The sequence below is a fragment of the Leiobunum rupestre genome, chromosome 1, assembly GCF_980474605.1.
Source record: "Leiobunum rupestre chromosome 1, qqLeiRupe1.1.hap1, whole genome shotgun sequence".
Classification (NCBI taxonomy): Eukaryota; Metazoa; Arthropoda; class Arachnida; order Opiliones; family Sclerosomatidae; genus Leiobunum; species Leiobunum rupestre.
This window is the reverse complement of record NC_143384.1, coordinates 2,224,996-2,243,592: the sequence shown is the minus strand read 5'-3', so window position 1 is coordinate 2,243,592 and position 18,597 is coordinate 2,224,996. Positions and strand designations below refer to the sequence as shown.

At 36.2% G+C, this 18,597-nt stretch overlaps 1 protein-coding gene across 1 annotated transcript; it reads left to right on the top strand.

Moving 5' to 3' along the window:
* The first annotated feature begins 2,379 nt into the window (after nucleotides 1–2,379).
* On the top strand, nucleotides 2,380–16,751 carry LOC149960396 (uncharacterized). Its single transcript, XM_090174291.1, has 6 exons — nucleotides 2,380–2,522; nucleotides 7,208–7,356; nucleotides 7,422–7,653; nucleotides 8,356–8,520; nucleotides 9,694–10,065; nucleotides 16,561–16,751. Exons 4-6 carry the CDS (start codon nucleotides 8,430–8,432, stop codon nucleotides 16,749–16,751), a joined length of 654 nt encoding a protein of 217 aa, XP_090030417.1. The 5' UTR covers nucleotides 2,380–2,522; nucleotides 7,208–7,356; nucleotides 7,422–7,653; nucleotides 8,356–8,429.
* Nucleotides 16,752–18,597: the final 1,846 nt, after the last annotated feature.

Below are 18,597 nucleotides of genomic sequence, written 5' to 3'. Positions count from 1 at the left end.
CGCGCAAATATCTTGGTGGTAGGCCAACTGCAGAACATGTTGGCTTACCACCAGGATATTTGTGTGGCGGGAAATAAAAACAGGCAGAACAAATCCTAGGCCTTAAAATACAAGTTCATTAACTCTTGTTTACTAAGTAAAAGTTCATTATGATTAAATACAAGTTCATTAAACTCTTGTTGACTTTTAAGTCTGTTTTTTCTCTGTTAGAAAACGTTGAGCTAATTCATTTCTTAGGCGCACCGCTTCTGGTGATGGTCTATCGTTAACTTCAATGTCATTCTTGCATGAATTTTCTACAGTTGTAGTAATGACTTCAAGTCCATTGAGGTCTTCCTTTTCACCTAAATTATGGAGAACTGCGCAAGAGATGACCAAATCACAAATCATTTCAATTTTTTCCAAATGACAGTAATCTATGATAGGAAAACGTTTCTTCAGTAGTCCAATTGTATTTTCTACTATAGCCCTAGCACTACTATGTTTCTTATTAAACAGCTTCTGCTCAGTTGTGTTATTTCCAGTATCACGAAATGGTGAGATACAAAAGAGGGAAAGAGGATAAGCACTATCCCCTAATATAAAGCTACCATCTAAAGTCAGAATACATAAATTTAAGTACTATTATAAAAAACTACATGAAAATAATCAAAAATATCTTAACAACCTTTACAGAAATTTGGAAGCTCATTGTATACGAAACTGTTTTTCCAAACTCTCGCATCGTGCACAGATCCCGGGAACCCAGTAAATATGTCTATAATTTTCATTTTTTCATTACAAATAACCTGAAACTGTATTTGATTTTCTTAAACGACATTATATTAGGTTTACATTTCCGTAAAGTACTTACTTGAATGGAGCACCGTTTTTTTCTATTCAAGTACGTGTCAGGATTTTTACGTGGCCTATTTATTTTCACATAGCTACCATCAACGCAACCTTTAGAATAAAAAATATTTGACAAATTAAATCATATTTATTTCAATCTATCTGAAATTACCAAATGCATTTGGGAACTTCTGTTTCTTCTCAAAATTTGCTTTAGCCGTAGCGATATTGCTTGGAAGATGAATAACATTTTTGGAAATAGAATCTAAAAACTTGTTTATTCTTTTAACAATTTCTCGTGCACTACTTTGTGAAATGTCAAACCGATCAGATAATATATTGAAAGACGTCTTCATATGTCCGATAAACCAAAGAAACACTAAAAAGTGTTGATAAGCACTAATCGGAACTCGACCACCACCTAAATGCAGTTTGTATACTTAAAAACTACATCCACATCATAATTCATAATACTTGTTCTCGAATTTCTAGCTATCCCGTTAATAAATATTTCGATTTCCCTGTCCTCATTCTCTGATTCATCTGATGAAGATTTTAAATCAAAAATATCCGTGGGCCAAACAAAACTTCCAATACGCACAGCCATTTTGATTTTCAAATTTTCGCGCCGTCGATTGCGCATGCGCAATATCTCTACACCGAAAACAAACGATTCGTTGGTGTAGAAGAACTATAGTCTAGAAAAAAGCGTCTCAACTGCAGCTACACTGAATTCCTCGAGTGTAGTTGAGGCCTGTCCAATCGTTTCCATCAAATATTATTCGGGTGCCGCCACCAGATGTCGGCCAAAATTCTGGCGTCACTTCTACAACATGAAGTTTCCTATCTATATACGAAGTTATTTTATCTATGGTTGTTACCCCTGTTTTGAAATTTTTCGTTTTGTGTATCCCATTTATGAATATTAATAGAATTAAGACTGTTTTTCATTTATGTGCCCCATAATCCTACCTTTAATAATTTCCCATAGTATAACTCAAGTTTAATCAAAAATCCGCAATTGATGAAAAATCCTTTAATAAACTTAATTAACCCCTACGATACTTGGTATGTCATGCGTGGTATGGTTAGAAAGCCCCAGATAAATCCCAGAAAATAGATATAATTTTAAACTTCTAAATATTAAAATTAAATTAAAAAACTCCATAAAACTGAAAAGTTTATTTTAAACCCGTAATTTAGCGAATCTATTCTATTCATTGTCCCACCTTAGTGTTACTTTCCCCAAAATAGACAATCCGGCGCCCAGAAAAATAGAAAATCCACCCGTTGTTACTTTTAAAATGAGTTGAATTTGGAGATGTTCAAGTGTAGCAACTAAAAGCGATTTGAATTTGATTGTTTTCAGAGATAACGAGGCGACCAAGAAGGAACGGGCACCGACGAAACCGAAGAAGAGCAGCCTGTCCATGTTCACTTCCAAGTACGGCATGAACTTCCCGTGCCTGCAGATTCCCGAAGACGGAGGCCTGCTTTCGGACAGCCCTTCGGAGTCCTCCAGTTTCTCGCCGCCGCCCGCCGCCGCCCTCAGCCCCGCCCTCATCAGCCCCGCCAAGAAGAAGAGGAAGCTAGACAAGGAAGCCGCCATTTCTTAAGATTATGTGTCCTCGAGTAGCAAACCAAGCGCCGGGAACTCGGCGTCCAGGAAAATCGCTTCGAGCTCCAAAAAGGTAAAGACCATCTCTTCAAGTTGAAATCAGTTGCCGCTATTTAGTAGAGGCGACTAAACCTAGCAATGGTTCCTCATTTTGATTGGTTGTGGAGTCCGTCAGGGTTCGTACACTACCTGGAAAAGTCAGGGAACTTTAAACGTTTCGAAAAAGTCGGGGAATTTTAAAATGTTTCGAAAAAGTCAGGGAATTTTAAAAATATTCCAAATGTCAGGGTAAAGTCAAGGAATTTGAAAATGGTCCCAAAAAGTAAGGGAATTTTAAAATGACCCAAAAAAAATCAGGCAAATAAATTTTTCAATTGAAATATTTTTCAATTGAAATATTTTTCAAGATTTTTATCTCAAACCATTCATTTATTCATTCGGGAATTTGGTCAGGGAAAACTTGGAAATGTCAGGGAATTTAATTCCGGAAATGTTGTACGAACCCTGTACGTCATCAGGTTTTTTCCTGGGTCTTTGAAGTTAGTAATCACAAAGTCTATTTTATCGTGATTGTTGAGTTATTTAAGGTTATTTTCGGCTTTAAAGTTGAAGCTCGGATTTTGTTAATGCTCAGCTTGAGTTAGTGGTAGGTTCAGCCCAGGTAGCAAAGCAACGTTGCAATTTGGTTAAATTTTGGTTATCTGGTTGAAATATCGTTATGAGTTATTTTTTCAACGTTCTACTAACGTTGAATTATAGTTTATAAATTTAACTGTTTCGAACCAAATTTTACAATTAACTTCTTAACGTTAAAATAACGTTGTTTTTAATAAATTTCGTCTCAGTTTATTTTTAGACGAAAATATAACGTTTCTTTTTGGTTTTGTTAAAAACTATTTTTTCATTAAGGATAAATAACCATATAAACGTTCTTATAGAGTCTAATTCAACGATTATGTTTCAAATTTAACTTAATACTTTAGTATATCGTTGTTAAAAATACTACAGCAAAACCTCTAAAACTTATTTTTGGTCTTACAATTTGTCATTTACCATATTTTCACCCGAATTAAGTTGCCTATTCGTAATTTATCCATCTATAGAAAAAAAATTATTTCATCCCAAGCATAGCTCAAGTGATGTGTTATAATAATTAATTTTATTGTCGGGTATAGAAAGTGATTGAACACTTTTGTACCCCGAAACGGGATTCTAGATGCTACAATTGTAATGCGCGTAGGAGTGTGGTGGCAAGCCCTTCATGCCACGCGCACGTGGACTAACAACTCCCTATACATGCGACCAATCGAAGTCGGCTGTGGCTCTGCCCAGGTAGAGATTATGTAAAGTGAAAGTAAAAGCAGTACCTACAAATTTGTATTATAGGCAGTGCTGCAGTGGTAAAAGTATCGCGCCATTAGGCATGCCATTAGCACGGTCGGTTTTAAACAATCAATAGATAGTGCTGTAATTTGAATGAATATGGTAATTATAAGTATTAAATATATTATCAAGTTAATGATAAGCTTATAAAACATTAATAGATATTTACTAAATGTCATTTGACATGATCGCTTGGTATTTAATAATTGATTATCATGACCCAGCAGTTAAGCCTTTGTATCACTTTCCAAAGTCTCATTTGCATTAACAAACTTTTTTTTAAAAACTATGATTTTATGAATTTATTCAAGCTATAAATCGGTTCACATTGTGTGCAATAAATTAACTTAGGTTCAATTTGTTTCCAATAAGTTTAAAATTTAGAAATGATACTTTTTATTTGAATGTTGAGTATTGAAATTGAGAAAAACTACATTTTTCTAAATCTTAAAAATGAATTATTATTACCAGGGCTATATTTACTGCTAATCTTGAAAAATATAGGCCATCACAAATTCATATTATTAATTAAAAAGTTTAGCAATAGACAGTTGTGACAAAAAATTCAAATATTTAGCTCTGATTACATGATTCTTGGTATGCGATACAGCGGGTGAGCAAAATACCAGTGTATTTAATGTGAAAATTTTAAATTCTGGGAGAAAATATAATTCCATTCCCAAATTGATGTCTCTACATTAGTTCACAATGTTTGCATTAAGTGATTTTAGGAAAAAAAATTAGAAATAATGCTTTTTAATTCAATGTTGAGAGTTGAAATTTTTAAAAATTCTACATTTTTCTTAACCTTAAAATATGGGATTATTTTCATTAGAGCTATATTTACTGCTTATCTTTAATACTATAGGTCACCAGAAATTCATATTATTAATTTAAAAGTTTAGCAGTAGAGAGTTGTGATAAAAAATTCAAATCTTTAGCTCTGATTACATGATTCTTAGTATGCAATACAGCGGGTGAGCAAAATACCGCAGTCTGTATTTAAAGTAAAAATTTCAAAGTCTGGGGGAAAATATAATTCCATTCTCAAATTGATGTCTCTACATTAGTTCACCATGTTTGCATTCAGTTATTTTAGGTAAAAAAATTAGAAATAATGCTTTTTAATTCAATGTTGAGAGTTGAAATTTGGAAACATTCTACATTTTTCTTAACCCTAAAATATGGGATTATTTTCATTAGGGCTATATTTACTGCTAATCTTAAATACTATAGGCCATCACAAATTCACAATGAAAAAGTTTTGTAATAGTCAGCTGTGATAAATAAAAATCAATCTTCATCTACAGTTTCTGTTTATATTGATAGACAAATTTATATTGCTTAGTTAGTACTAAATAATTTTGAGGAATGTCATTATTGTTATATTTAGAATTTTGTTTTCTGTTGTCATTGAGTTAAGGTGATTTGTGTACCTTCAATAATGAAATAGATTTTGTAGTACCATATGTTTATGCTTTTCAAAATAGGGATTAATTTGAAAAAGACTTAAATATTTAGGAAGTATCGACAAGTAAGAATAAACTTTTTTAAGATGTTTGACCAAACTGATGGAGATTTTAGATTAAGTATTGCAATAAATAGCGTGTATATTTTCCGCCAAAAGCAATTTGTGATATTTTAGAAACAAGTGAGATATTATGTTCCCTGTATACATCGAAATTAGTATTTAAAATTCGTTAATTAAATGTTTAGTTTCAAATATTCTCGATTATTGGAAATACGATTCAAGTATTTTTAAATAACGTATATTCATGTTTTAAGTAGATCCAATTTTTTATTGTCCAAAAATGTGATTTGTGTTGATCTAATTAACTGATATGTTTTAGTAGTTCATATTGTATTGTAACCCAAAATTTTTATAAAAAGGACAGTTCTTTCTTTTCTTAACTTAAATTTTTTCCAGTGTCTGTTTATATTTTTATGGCTATCAATAAATTTTTATATGAGAGATACATTAAATAAAAATTGAGCTATTTCGGAGATCACGCCTGCTTTAATTAGTATGTAAAAGGCATAAATTCTAATATAAGAACGACGTTATTTTAACGTCTAAAATACGTTGATTTACAGTTGGTTTCAATTAGAGCACTAACGTTAGAAAAACGTTTTATGGTAGTTTATTGAACGTTTAATAAACGGTTTTTTGTATAACGTTTTATTTACGTTGCACAAGTAACGTTTCTATTAGAAAAATTCTAACGTTAACTAAACGTATTTCTAACGGTTTTTTTATAGTATAAATCACCGGACATGATCTACGTTATTATAACGTTTGATTTCCTACTATTTATCAACGGTTTTAAAACGGTTTTTTAACCACATTTTGCTACCTGGGAGGTTAGATTGAATCTTAAATTTTACCTTAAAACCTGTATCATCAAGTTTACTTTAAGAAATTTATCATCAAGTTTACTTTAAGAAATTTATCATCACGTTTACTTTAAGAAATTTATCATCAAGTTTACTTTAAGAAATTTATCATCAAGTTTACTTTAAGAAATTTATCATCAAGTTTACTTTAAGAAATTTATCATCAAGTTTACTTTAAGAAATTTATCATCAAGTTTACTTTAAGAAATTTATCATCAAGTTTACTTTAAGAAATTTATCATCAAGTTTACTTTAAGAAATTTATCATCAAGTTTACTTTAAGAAATTTATCATCAAGTTTACTTTAAGAAATTTATCATCAAGTTTACTTTAAGAAATATATCATCAAGTTTACTTTAAGAAATTTATCATCAAGTTTACTTTAAGAAATTTATCATCAAGTTTACTTTAAGAAACGTCATAAATTTTACCTTAAGAAACTAATCATCAAATTTACCTTAAAACCTGTATCATAAATTTTTATCTTAAAACTTGTATCATCAATTTTTATCTTAAAACCTGTATCATCAATTTTAATCTTAAAACCTGTATCATCAATTTTAATCTTAAAGCCTGTATCATCAATTTTACCTAAAGCCTGTATCATCAAATTTACCTTAAGAAATTTATAATAAATCTTACCTAAAAACCTTTATTTTAAAAAACGATTTGAAAAACTTTATTTTAAAAATAATCTTAAAACCCGTTATTTCAAAAATAATCTAAAAAACTTTATTTTAAAAATATTAATTTCAAATATGATTTATATCAACAATTTTACCTTTAAATCTTTATCATAAATTTTATCATAATACTGTTACCATAAATTTGATCATAATACTGTTATCATCAATTTTATCGTAATACTGTTATCATAAATTTAACCGTTAAATCTTTCGGATTTCTCATATTTATTTAACGAATTTTTTTTAATTGCTAGAGCTACTTGTTTTGAAATTTGTGTTTTTTTTTCTGTGACAGAGCAACACGTGGTCTCCTAAGACCAAATCAGAAACTGGGTCCGCATCCAGCAAATTGTTGTCAACGTCGAAACTCGACTACTCCAATAAAAAAAGTTTCAAAACCTAATAAAACCGTTGCTTCAAGTACTTCAAAAGATTCCGAAACAAGTAATACAGAAAACGTTGCAAAGCCGCGTATGCACTGTCTTACTAATGTTAATTATCTTTCGTAGAAAAAGTTCCGGAATTGGCCGCTGCCACTGTAAAAGCGCAAGCTATTATGTCTCCAAGAACCTCCAGTGACAGTGAAGGCGAGAGATTATGTAAATTGTTTACTTATACTGGCATGTTTCCCTCATTTCGGAAGATAAAATATCGTCATTTGTTTTGTGGAGTTCGACGACGGTGACTCCGGAAGAATAACACTCGAAGACATTCGCATTTTACCCAAAAATTATCATCCAGGTTTGTAGCTTTCTTGACATAATGAGCAAAATATACTCATTAATTGTAAATTGGCACGCGCAAGTCCTACGCCTAAGTACAGCTTCCAGTGCGTGCTTTTTGTAGCGAAGAAGCAAAGAGAGCGCGTTAGGCCCAAGTACACAAAAATGCGTATTAATTCTAGAAATTGTTATCCGTAAAAAGTTTGCATTAGTAGGGTCAATAGAAAACCTAAAAGTCGACATTTTTCTTTAAAGTCCCTCAGCTATCCTAAAACCGACATTTGGTTAAAAGTCGCTAGATGACTTGGGCCTAAGTTGATGGAGCTGATTATTTATTAAAGTACGATATTTCGATGAGAGATTTTGCACGCGCTGGGATAACAAGGCATAGATTAGGCTTCAACAGCTAGTCCTAAAAGTCGCGGAGTGTTTAACGATTCGCCTCGCAGCAAGAGGAGTCGGTTTGATCCCAGTTTGTGGCACTGGGTGAAAACCCTGAACAGTATAACCCGGCCACATGAATTAATAAAGTTAATAATCACGAGACGATTTGGGCCTAAGGTGGTGCGTTGGTTATTAGCCCAGTTGATTATAATTAGTCATGCTCAGCTTAGAAATAACTCTCAGTTAAAATTTATCACGTGACAAATAGGCCACGGAAAACTTATCCGAAAACGATTATAATTGAATGGATATACTAAAAGTTATAATGATTTTGAAGTTGTAGAACCCGAACCGGAAGAAGCGCTAACCGGAGATCTGGTTATTGCCAAATCCGACGAACGTTTGTCATCGATGCAAATATTACCGGCCCAAAAACTTGAAGAGTCCGAGAACAAAGTGAAAAACAAAAAGAACAAAAAATTATCCAAATCATTTACAAAAAGTAAGTTCCTTTCTGTATTTTACCAGTGGCATGAGAGTTTACGCTTTGAGATTACAAAATGATTATTTTAATATCTGTCAAATAAATGTCTGAAGAAATAAATAACGTTTGCACCTAGGGCACTAGCCCTAACGACGCTTGTTTGAAATTTTACACGGGCGGCGATTGCATTGGCTGGCGAAATCCTTGATTTGGGGGAAATTTAAACGAAACTGTAATGTACCAACATTTTGGAAGAATATTTTATTCATTTAAAACATTGTCGAAGAAGTAAACTTATGGGCTATCGTCCAATCAATTTGCGTCTCCACGTACCTTGCTTCACTACAAAAACACCAAAAGATAATGCCAACTCACGGTGTTTCCAACAATATTTTCGCATCTCGCTTAGATCATACGATGATTGAAATCTGTATATAATAGGGTAGTTATATTAGGTTTTAACTGCCTTGTAAGCGTCGCTCGTGTGAACTGCTTTGTGTAATTTAAAATGTTTTCAATTGCCAGTTTTAAAACCCGAATTGATCAACATGATCGGAACTACTGCCGTGTGACGATGTCTGATCGCCTTCCATATTCAGACACTATTTTATGAGTTTCATTGTAGACTTAGACCAACAAATAAGGGACGGTACACTCAAAGGGGAGCTAAGTTAACTTAGAGCAACGCTTGACAACAGCGCCCTCGGTAAATTGTCTACTCAAACCGAATTTTATCCAAAGTCCTCGAAATACGTAGTTTATTTTCCTTTTTAATTAAATGTAGTAATCTAACGCGTAATAAACCTTATACTGCAAACGTTTTAAATCTATCTTTCTTTTACAATTTATGAATCACGAAATTGTTTAATATTCAGCACAAAGAACTAAGGTCATTGCATGTAGGTATCATGTGGCGCGTGAGTAGATATGCGTAACGTTTCTTCCACAACTCGTTGCTATTTTCAATCAAGGGTTTATCATTCGCTTGACTTGGGGGTCCATGTTATAAATGTGACATCCGTTTATTTGGTAGCAGTGGCGTAGACAAGGGGGGGTTTCCGTGTCCGAACCCCCTCCTTGGGCCTACCTTGGACTGCACTAAATTTCCACCCCCTTCTCGACCCCCCTTTTAACATTCACATACTTCGACCCCCCCCTTAACGAATTTCTGGCTACGCCACTGTTTGGTAGAATCTTCAAAGAAGTCTTCAGACTGTCAGTCGCCGGCGTCCAACGGTTCCGATTCATCTTCAATATTCCCGCTGTCCTTCTTGAAAAACAAGAGTCTTCTGAAGAAGAAGTCGAAGAAGAACAAGAGTATTTCATGCAAAAACAAGATCAAAGACTTTCACCGGAGCAGCAAACGGTCTTCGGACACCAACTCATCGGTCTACCTGCCGAGCTCCCCCAACGACGAGAGCTCCAACTCCGGAAGTCTGTCGTCTGCGAAGATCAAGAAGAAGAAGAAACATAAAACTGAACATAAACATAAACACCATCACCATCGACATCATTGTCACAAAAACATAAACATGATAAATCTAGAAGCAACACGTCACAATCGTCATTAACTACGATGCAAAACACACGGAGAAAAAATTTGCTGTTAAAAAAACAGTAACATGCTGGCAGCAGTAGACGCCAGCGAGATACTGTTAAAGAAACAGTAATAGCGCACTGTTAAAAACACAGTAATAGCGCACTGTTAAAAAAACAGTAAAAGCTCACTGTTAAAAAACAGTAATAGCGCACTGTTAATTTAACAAGAGTATAGCTGTTTTTGTAGCGTTTGGCCACCTTTTTAACTACTGCTTCTCATTGCTACTTTGCTGTTTTTTAATGTGAGCTAAACCACTTCCCACTGTTATTTCCCTCGCTCCTTACTGTTTTTCCTATAACTTTTTACTGTTTGTATAACTTACTTTACTGGTTTTTCGGCTACGTGTTACTGTTTTTACAATAATCTTTACTGTGCTTAACACATTTCCTTGCTGTTTTTCAACGACCCTTTGCTGTTGTTCTCACTACCATGTATTGTTGTTCGCACTACCCTGTACTGTGGTTCCCACTGCCCATTACTGTTGTTTCCACTACCCATTACTGTTGTTTCCACTACCCATTACTGTTGTTCCCACTACCCGGTACTATTATTACCACTACCCTGTACTGTGGTTCCCACTGCCCATTACTGTTGTTTCCACTACCCATTACTGTTGTTCCCACTACTCGGTACTGTTGTTCCCACTACCCGGTACTATTATTACCACTACCCTGTACTGTGGTTCCCACTGCCCATTACTGTTGTTTCCACTACCCATTACTATTGTTCCCACTACTCGGTACTATTATTACCACTACCCTGTACTGTGGTTCCCACTGCCCATTACTGTTGTTTCCACTACCCATTACTGTTTTTCCCACTACTCGGTACTGTTGTTCCCACTACCCGGTACTATTATTACCACTACCCTGTACTGTGGTTCCCACTGCCCATTACTGTTGTTTCCACTACCCATTACTATTGTTTCCACTACCCGGTACTATTATTACCACTACCCTGTACTGTGGTTCCCACTGCCCATTACTGTTGTTTCCACTACCCATTACTGTTGTTCCCACTACCCGGTACTATTATTACCACTACCCTGTACTGTGGTTCCCACTGCCCATTACTGTTGTTTCCACTACCCATTACTGTTGTTCCCACTACCCGGTACTATTATTACCACTACCCTGTACTGTGGTTCCCACTGCCCATTACTGTTGTTTCCACTACCCATTACTGTTGTTCCCACTACTCGGTACTGTTGTTCCCACTACCCGGTACTATTATTACCACTACCCTGTACTGTGGTTCCCACTGCCCATTACTGTTGTTTCCACTACCCATTACTGTTTTTCCCACTACTCGGTACTGTTGTTCCCACTACCCGGTACTATTATTACCACTACCCTGTACTGTGGTTCCCACTGCCCATTACTGTTGTTTCCACTACCCATTACTGTTGTTTCCACTACCCATTACTGTTGTTCCCACTACCCGGTACTATTATTACCACTACCCTGTACTGTGGTTCCCACTGCCCATTACTGTTGTTTCCACTACCCATTACTGTGGTTCCCACTGCCCATTACTGTTGTTTCCACTGCCCATTACTATTATTACCACTACCCATTACTATTATTACCACTACCCTGTGCTGTGGTTCCCACTACCCTGTACTGTGGTTCCCACTACCCTGTACTGTGGTTCCCACTACCCTGTACTGTGGTTCCCACTACCCTGTACTGTGGTTCCCACTACCCTGTACTGTGGTTCCCACTACCCTGTACTGTGGTTCCCACTACCCTGTACTGTTGTTCCCACTACCCTGTACTGTTGTTCCCAACTACCCTTTACTGTTATCTTATCATTCTGCACTGTGTCCGAATACATTATTCTGTTATTCTTACTTATCATTACTGTTTCTTAGACTATACTCATAAGTTTCACAATAAAAACGAGTTGTGTACCCAAAAATGTTATAATTTAAAATGAAACATAAATTGAAACAGGATATTTATTCGAAACGATCGTCATCTTGCACGTCACTATTAAAAATACAGATTAAAATAAAACGAAACAAATTAAAGTACAAATTGTTACCATTCATTTGACCAATCGTATTTAGAAATTTTATTGACAAGGGCCAAAACCTTTTGATTAATTGGCGCAATTCGTCGACCTCTTGTCGACTCTTTTGGATTAATTTTTGCTCCAAACCTAATATAACATTAAAAAAATAAAAATACATCAGTGAAATGAAATGAAATGAAAGTGAGGGGAAAATACATCTGAAAGAATTCTAGTGTACACCGGGATTCCTGAGGGTACTCAATATTGGCCATACAGGGTGTTACGGATAAGAGTACCGAAACTATCTATATGCATTCTATGGGTCTCTATGAGTAAAAAATGTCTAATAAACATGGGTCCTAAAGAGATATGGGCTCCCAAAAAACTACCCCAATAAACCGGACACAGCCTTAAATCTGGCAACCAATATTCTTCCTTGAACCAAATTGTTATCATTAAACTATCAATTGTTTTTTATACGTAGGGCGAGAAACTTTAAAAACAAGTGGCAAAAGTTCATTAATGTAATTTTAGAAGTTAAAATGAGTTTGAAGACAAATACAAGCCATTTTAATTTATTGATACGATTTTAATAATTTAATTTAAACATACAAATTTCTTGTATTTCTCTTAGCCGTCTATCTACAGACTCAAACGCCAGTCGATCTGACACTAGTATTTTAGGAATCTACTGCTGGTTGAACCTTTGAGCTTCTAACCCATTTTTCTTGAGCCCGTCCGTGCAATAAGCGTTCCTGGACCAATTTGCCATATTAGCTACAATATTTGACAATTTTAAAACCATTCCTTTAGAATTTTTATTTTATTTGTATCTTTAGATTAAATAATTAAAATCGTATCAATAAAATAAAATGACTTGTATTGGTCTTCAAACTCATTTTACTTCTAAAAGGACATTAATGAACTTTGGCCACTTGTTATTAAAGTTTCTCACCTCACGGATAAAAAACAATTGATATTTTAATGAAAACAATATGGTTTGCCAGATTAGAAATTTTTTACTCATAGAGACCCATAGAATGCATATAGAAAGTTTGGGTACTCTTATCCGTAACACCCTGTATAGTAAAGCCCAAGAACCGCGCCAACAGCTTCGATAAGGTCACCACCTGACAAATATATATCCATCCATGGACAACATGAATAATTTTCCATCTCTAAGTTCACCTATAAAAAAGCATGATTATGAAAAGAAAACACGTAAACGATTTCACTTTTCTTCAGGGCATTGCAGAAGTTTTCTGGGGGCCGGGGCAAAAGTTACTTGTGGGCCTCTCGATAAGCATCCCCCTCTGCTTTGACCTTTCTTGGTCTAGAGCTCCTGGCCCTTCTGTCTCTCGTGGGCTCTTTTAGCCGGGTCCAGGAGAGTCCCCCCCCCCTGCACGGCCTTGTTTATCTTACCAGCTACTGCAAGACATGGATGTGGTGGAAATATCTGAACGATTTCTTCAGTAGCTGTCCCTGGCTGTAAATGATAAAACGTAACAAAACGGGGATGTTAAAAAGAGCCAAAGGAGTTGGCTAACTTATCATACAAATTAGAACTCCAATATCACTGCACCGCCCGACTGTCTTTTCAGAAACAGAGAGCATTAGCTCTGTCAGAATGGCTCTCTTTCATAATACGCCCAGCGCGCAACGCCGAACGCACAAGTAATCGAAGTTGGCTGTGTGCCGTTACGGAATTGGAACGGCGACGGCGGCGGGAGACAACGTGACGGCCGTAGTAGGCTTACTCGAGATGAACAGAGACAAACAGTGCTATCATAAATAGTGTTAAATACTCATATTGATAAAGCTAGAACTAACCAAAACATTGGTTTTAGCACTAATGAACGCTAACGAGTTACAAGATTTTAGCTCAAACTCGAACCGAGGTACGGGATTTCTTTGCGAATGCCATAAAATACTACAACGCCACTGATTGGACTACAGGACTCTTAGGCAGCTAAGACCGCTACTGTTAATTTAAATATTTAGTGTTATGTAGCTTAGCTATAGCTAAAGGCTAGAATTGAGTTACGGCGCCGTATAGCACGCCAATCAATTCACAAGGAATTGTTAGTACACTTGAGCCCATCAACAGGTAAAGTTACCACCATTCAAATGTAGTATAAAGGTGTATTTAAAGAAAACAACGCCACTGTTTCGAATTATTTGAATAGAGCGGATCTATAAGTACCCGAAACCATCATCGGAAATCTAACGTTCTTCTGGTCAATTTCGCGGGGTCCCTTACGCAGTTCCCTGAACTCACAGGTAGGGTAGTTTTTACGCTAGACGCATGGACTAATTAAAATAGATAGGAATTATACTTTAATTAGTTCTTACTAATTAATACTTATTAATTTAGTTTTTTTTTATTTTAACACCTATTGTTGAACCTCGCATTGTAAATGGAAGTATGTTCTAACCATCAGCTTGTTTTGTTACCTCCCTTTAAGTATGTACAGGGCCGTAGCTTGGCAGGGGCTGTAAAAAATAAAAATGTACTTTTTCGATAAGCGATTTAAGCAGGTATCGCTTATATTGCGGGCTCCAAATTTGCAGTCTCCCGGGGCGCAGTTTTTAAATTTATACATTTAATAATTTTTTGCCAGATGTTCGGTATTATATTATAAACAATATTAAATAAGATATAAACTAAATTGTTTTTTTTTAAATACACGTTTTTATGGTGTTATTGTTGAAACTTTAAATAAATCTTATTAAAATAGGGAATTGGCAACATGACGTAGGTGCTTTTCCATTGAAAAAATATACCAGCATGGCGGACATAGCCAAAGAAACGGCGTGACGTCATGCTGCCTAGTCTCTATTGGGCTTAAACCTAAATCCGTGAGAAAAAAATCACCGAATTAAGTGACTCTAGGCCTAATATATGTACATTTACACATAGCTGAGACTTTAATAAATTATTATTTCTTGCCTGTTGCTCTTAAGTTAGTTTGCTAAACATCTATTCCTAGTTATTATCAGTATAACCTTAATAAAAATAGCCTTATTTTATTTATGAAAGAAAACCAATTAAAATACATTTACCAAAATATACCGTTGAATAAAGACGTGTGTATCCTCTCCGCACGTGGTACTACAATCAGTGATGCCAGGTCGCGAAAATGGAAATTAATTTTCGAACCTTTAAATTTCCCTTTTTGAACTAAAGTTTCCCTAGTTTTCAAAACACAAAGATCAATGATATTTGCGTAAAACAATTACTTGGGTCGTTGGAAAAGAAAAATAACAAATGTCCTAAAGAAAATAATACTTTTATTTTCATCTCGCAATGAATAAAAACGAAGAACAATTTTACCAGTATAAATATTACAGTTTAAAAATACATTAATTTTTCATTGCACATGAGTGTTGACGGACAAATATACACAAATATATTTTCTATTTTAACAAAAATCACAGTTTATCTCTCATAATACGTCAATTTAAAGAAGGTGTGCCATTTTTCATGTAACCTTTGAATATAATAATATCCCTAGATTTAGATAGTTCTTGATCAGATTTATCATTTCCCTTTTTACCGTTTAAAGGGGTAAAATTTTCCGTAGATGATGGAAAATTTCCCTCAATCTGGCATCACTGTCTACAATGTAGAGTCCCACGCTGCCGTTATACACGCCGCCGTGCCGGTTTTTTTACTATTTTACAACGCGCCGCCGCCGAAATGACTCTTTGTCGGTGCGCCGCGCCGCCGCCGCCGAAGTTTTTTGATGTGTCGCCGTTCATTTTCCGATTTTACTCCAATACCAACTTCCCAAGAAACTCAAGTGACTGCTTTTAAAATTTCTATTGAACTTGATGACTTACAAAATACAATAATAATGTTTCAACAATTATATATTTTATCAATGTACTGTTCTCGTAACGGCGGCGTTACAGTAGCAAAGCAGAGTAAATAAAGACTGAGATCTGGTGAATAGTGGGTAAGCCTATAAACGCGTATACGTGGCGTTCTCTCTGCTCGCTCTGCGTAAAGCCCCATTTTCAATCATGATTTTTCCGAACAAAAACCACGCTTTTGCATCAAAACCAACCGCAAGAAGTTTCTCTATCGGATTTTTTGTCACGAGAGGCTGATATCTAAATGGGTTTTATATACCCTAGGCTTATTTTGAAATAAAAGCGCGTTAAAAAAGCAAAAGCGAAAAGCCTGAAATTTATCGTAATTGAAAACGGGGCTTAAGACTCCAGGACCATAGTCACCTAAACCTTGGACTGCACTAAATTTCCACCCCCTTCTCGACCCCCCTTTTAACATTCACATACTTCGACCCCCCCCCTTAACGAATTTCTGGCTACGCCACTGTTTGGTAGAATCTTCAAAGAAGTCTTCAGACTGTCAGTCGCCGGCGTCCAACGGTTCCGATTCATCTTCAATATTCCCGCTGTCCTTCTTGAAAAACAAGAGTCTTCTGAAGAAGAAGTCGAAGAAGAACAAGAGTATTTCATGCAAAAACAAGATCAAAGACTTTCACCGGAGCAGCAAACGGTCTTCGGACACCAACTCATCGGTCTACCTGACGAGCTCCCCCAACGACGAGAGCTCCAACTCCGGAAGTCTGTCGTCTGCGAAGATCAAGAAGAAGAAGAAACATAAAACTGAACATAAACATAAACACCATCACCATCGACATCATTGTCACAAAAACATAAACATGATAAATCTAGAAGCAACACGTCACAATCGTCATTAACTACGATGCAAAACACACGGAGAAAAAATTTGCTGTTAAAAAAACAGTAACATGCTGGCAGCAGTAGACGCCAGCGAGATACTGTTAAAGAAACAGTAATAGCGCACTGTTAAAAACACAGTAATAGCGCACTGTTAAAAAAACAGTAAAAGCTCACTGTTAAAAAACAGTAATAGCGCACTGTTAATTTAACAAGAGTATAGCTGTTTTTGTAGCGTTTGGCCACCTTTTTAACTACTGCTTCTCATTGCTACTTTGCTGTTTTTTAATGTGAGCTAAACCACTTCCCACTGTTATTTCCCTCGCTCCTTACTGTTTTTCCTATAACTTTTTACTGTTTGTATAACTTACTTTACTGGTTTTTCGGCTACGTGTTACTGTTTTTACAATAATCTTTACTGTGCTTAACACATTTCCTTGCTGTTTTTCAACGACCCTTTGCTGTTGTTCTCACTACCATGTATTGTTGTTCGCACTACCCTGTACTGTGGTTCCCACTGCCCATTACTGTTGTTTCCACTACCCATTACTGTTGTTCCCACTACCCGGTACTATTATTACCACTACCCTGTACTGTGGTTCCCACTGCCCATTACTGTTGTTTCCACTACCCATTACTATTGTTCCCACTACTCGGTACTGTTGTTCCCACTACCCGGTACTATTATTACCACTACCCTGTACTGTGGTTCCCACTGCCCATTACTGTTGTTTCCACTACCCATTACTGTTTTTCCCACTACTCGGTACTGTTGTTCCCACTACCCGGTACTATTATTACCACTACCCTGTACTGTGGTTCCCACTGCCCATTACTGTTGTTTCCACTACCCATTACTGTTGTTTCCACTACCCATTACTGTTGTTCCCACTACCCGGTACTATTATTACCACTACCCTGTACTGTGGTTCCCACTGCCCATTACTGTTGTTTCCACTACCCATTACTGTTGTTCCCACTACTCGGTACTGTTGTTCCCACTACCCGGTACTATTATTACCACTACCCTGTACTGTGGTTCCCACTGCCCATTACTGTTGTTTCCACTACCCATTACTGTTGTTCCCACTACTCGGTACTGTTGTTCCCACTACCCGGTACTATTATTACCACTACCCTGTACTGTGGTTCCCACTGCCCATTACTGTTGTTTCCACTACCCATTACTGTTTTTCCCACTACTCGGTACTGTTGTTCCCACTACCCGGTACTATTATTACCACTACCCTGTACTGTGGTTCCCACTGCCCATTACTGTTGTTTCCACTACCCATTACTGTTGTTTCCACTACCCATTACTGTTGTTCCCTCTACCCGGTACTATTATTACCACTACCCTGTACTGTGGTTCCCACTGCCCATTACTGTTGTTTCCACTACCCATTACTGTGGTTCCCACTGCCCATTACTGTTGTTTCCACTGCCCATTACTATTATTACCACTACCCTGTGCTGTGGTTCCCACTACCCTGTACTGTGGTTCCCACTACCCTGTACTGTGGTTCCCACTACCCTGTACTGTGGTTCCCACTACCCTGTACTGTGGTTCCCACTACCCTGTACTGTGGTTCCCACTGCCCATTACTGTTGTTTCCACTACCCATTACTGTTGTTCCCACTACTCGGTACTGTTGTTCCCACTACCCGGTACTATTATTACCACTACCCTGTACTGTGGTTCCCACTGCCCATTACTGTTGTTTCCACTACCCATTACTGTTTTTCCCACTACTCGGTACTGTTGTTCC

Excerpts from the sequence above, each read along its gene's own strand:
- LOC149960396 (XM_090174291.1), top strand. The coding sequence starts at position 8,430 with ATGCAAATATTACCGGCCCAAAAACTTGAAGAGTCCGAGAACAAAGTG. Across the intron at positions 8,521-9,693 it reads ATCCAAATCATTTACAAAAA|AATCTTCAAAGAAGTCTTCA; the intron begins GTAAGTTCCTTT and ends ACTGTTTGGTAG. Across the intron at positions 10,066-16,560 it reads AGAAGCAACACGTCACAATC|AGTCTTCTGAAGAAGAAGTC; the intron begins GTCATTAACTAC and ends TTGAAAAACAAG.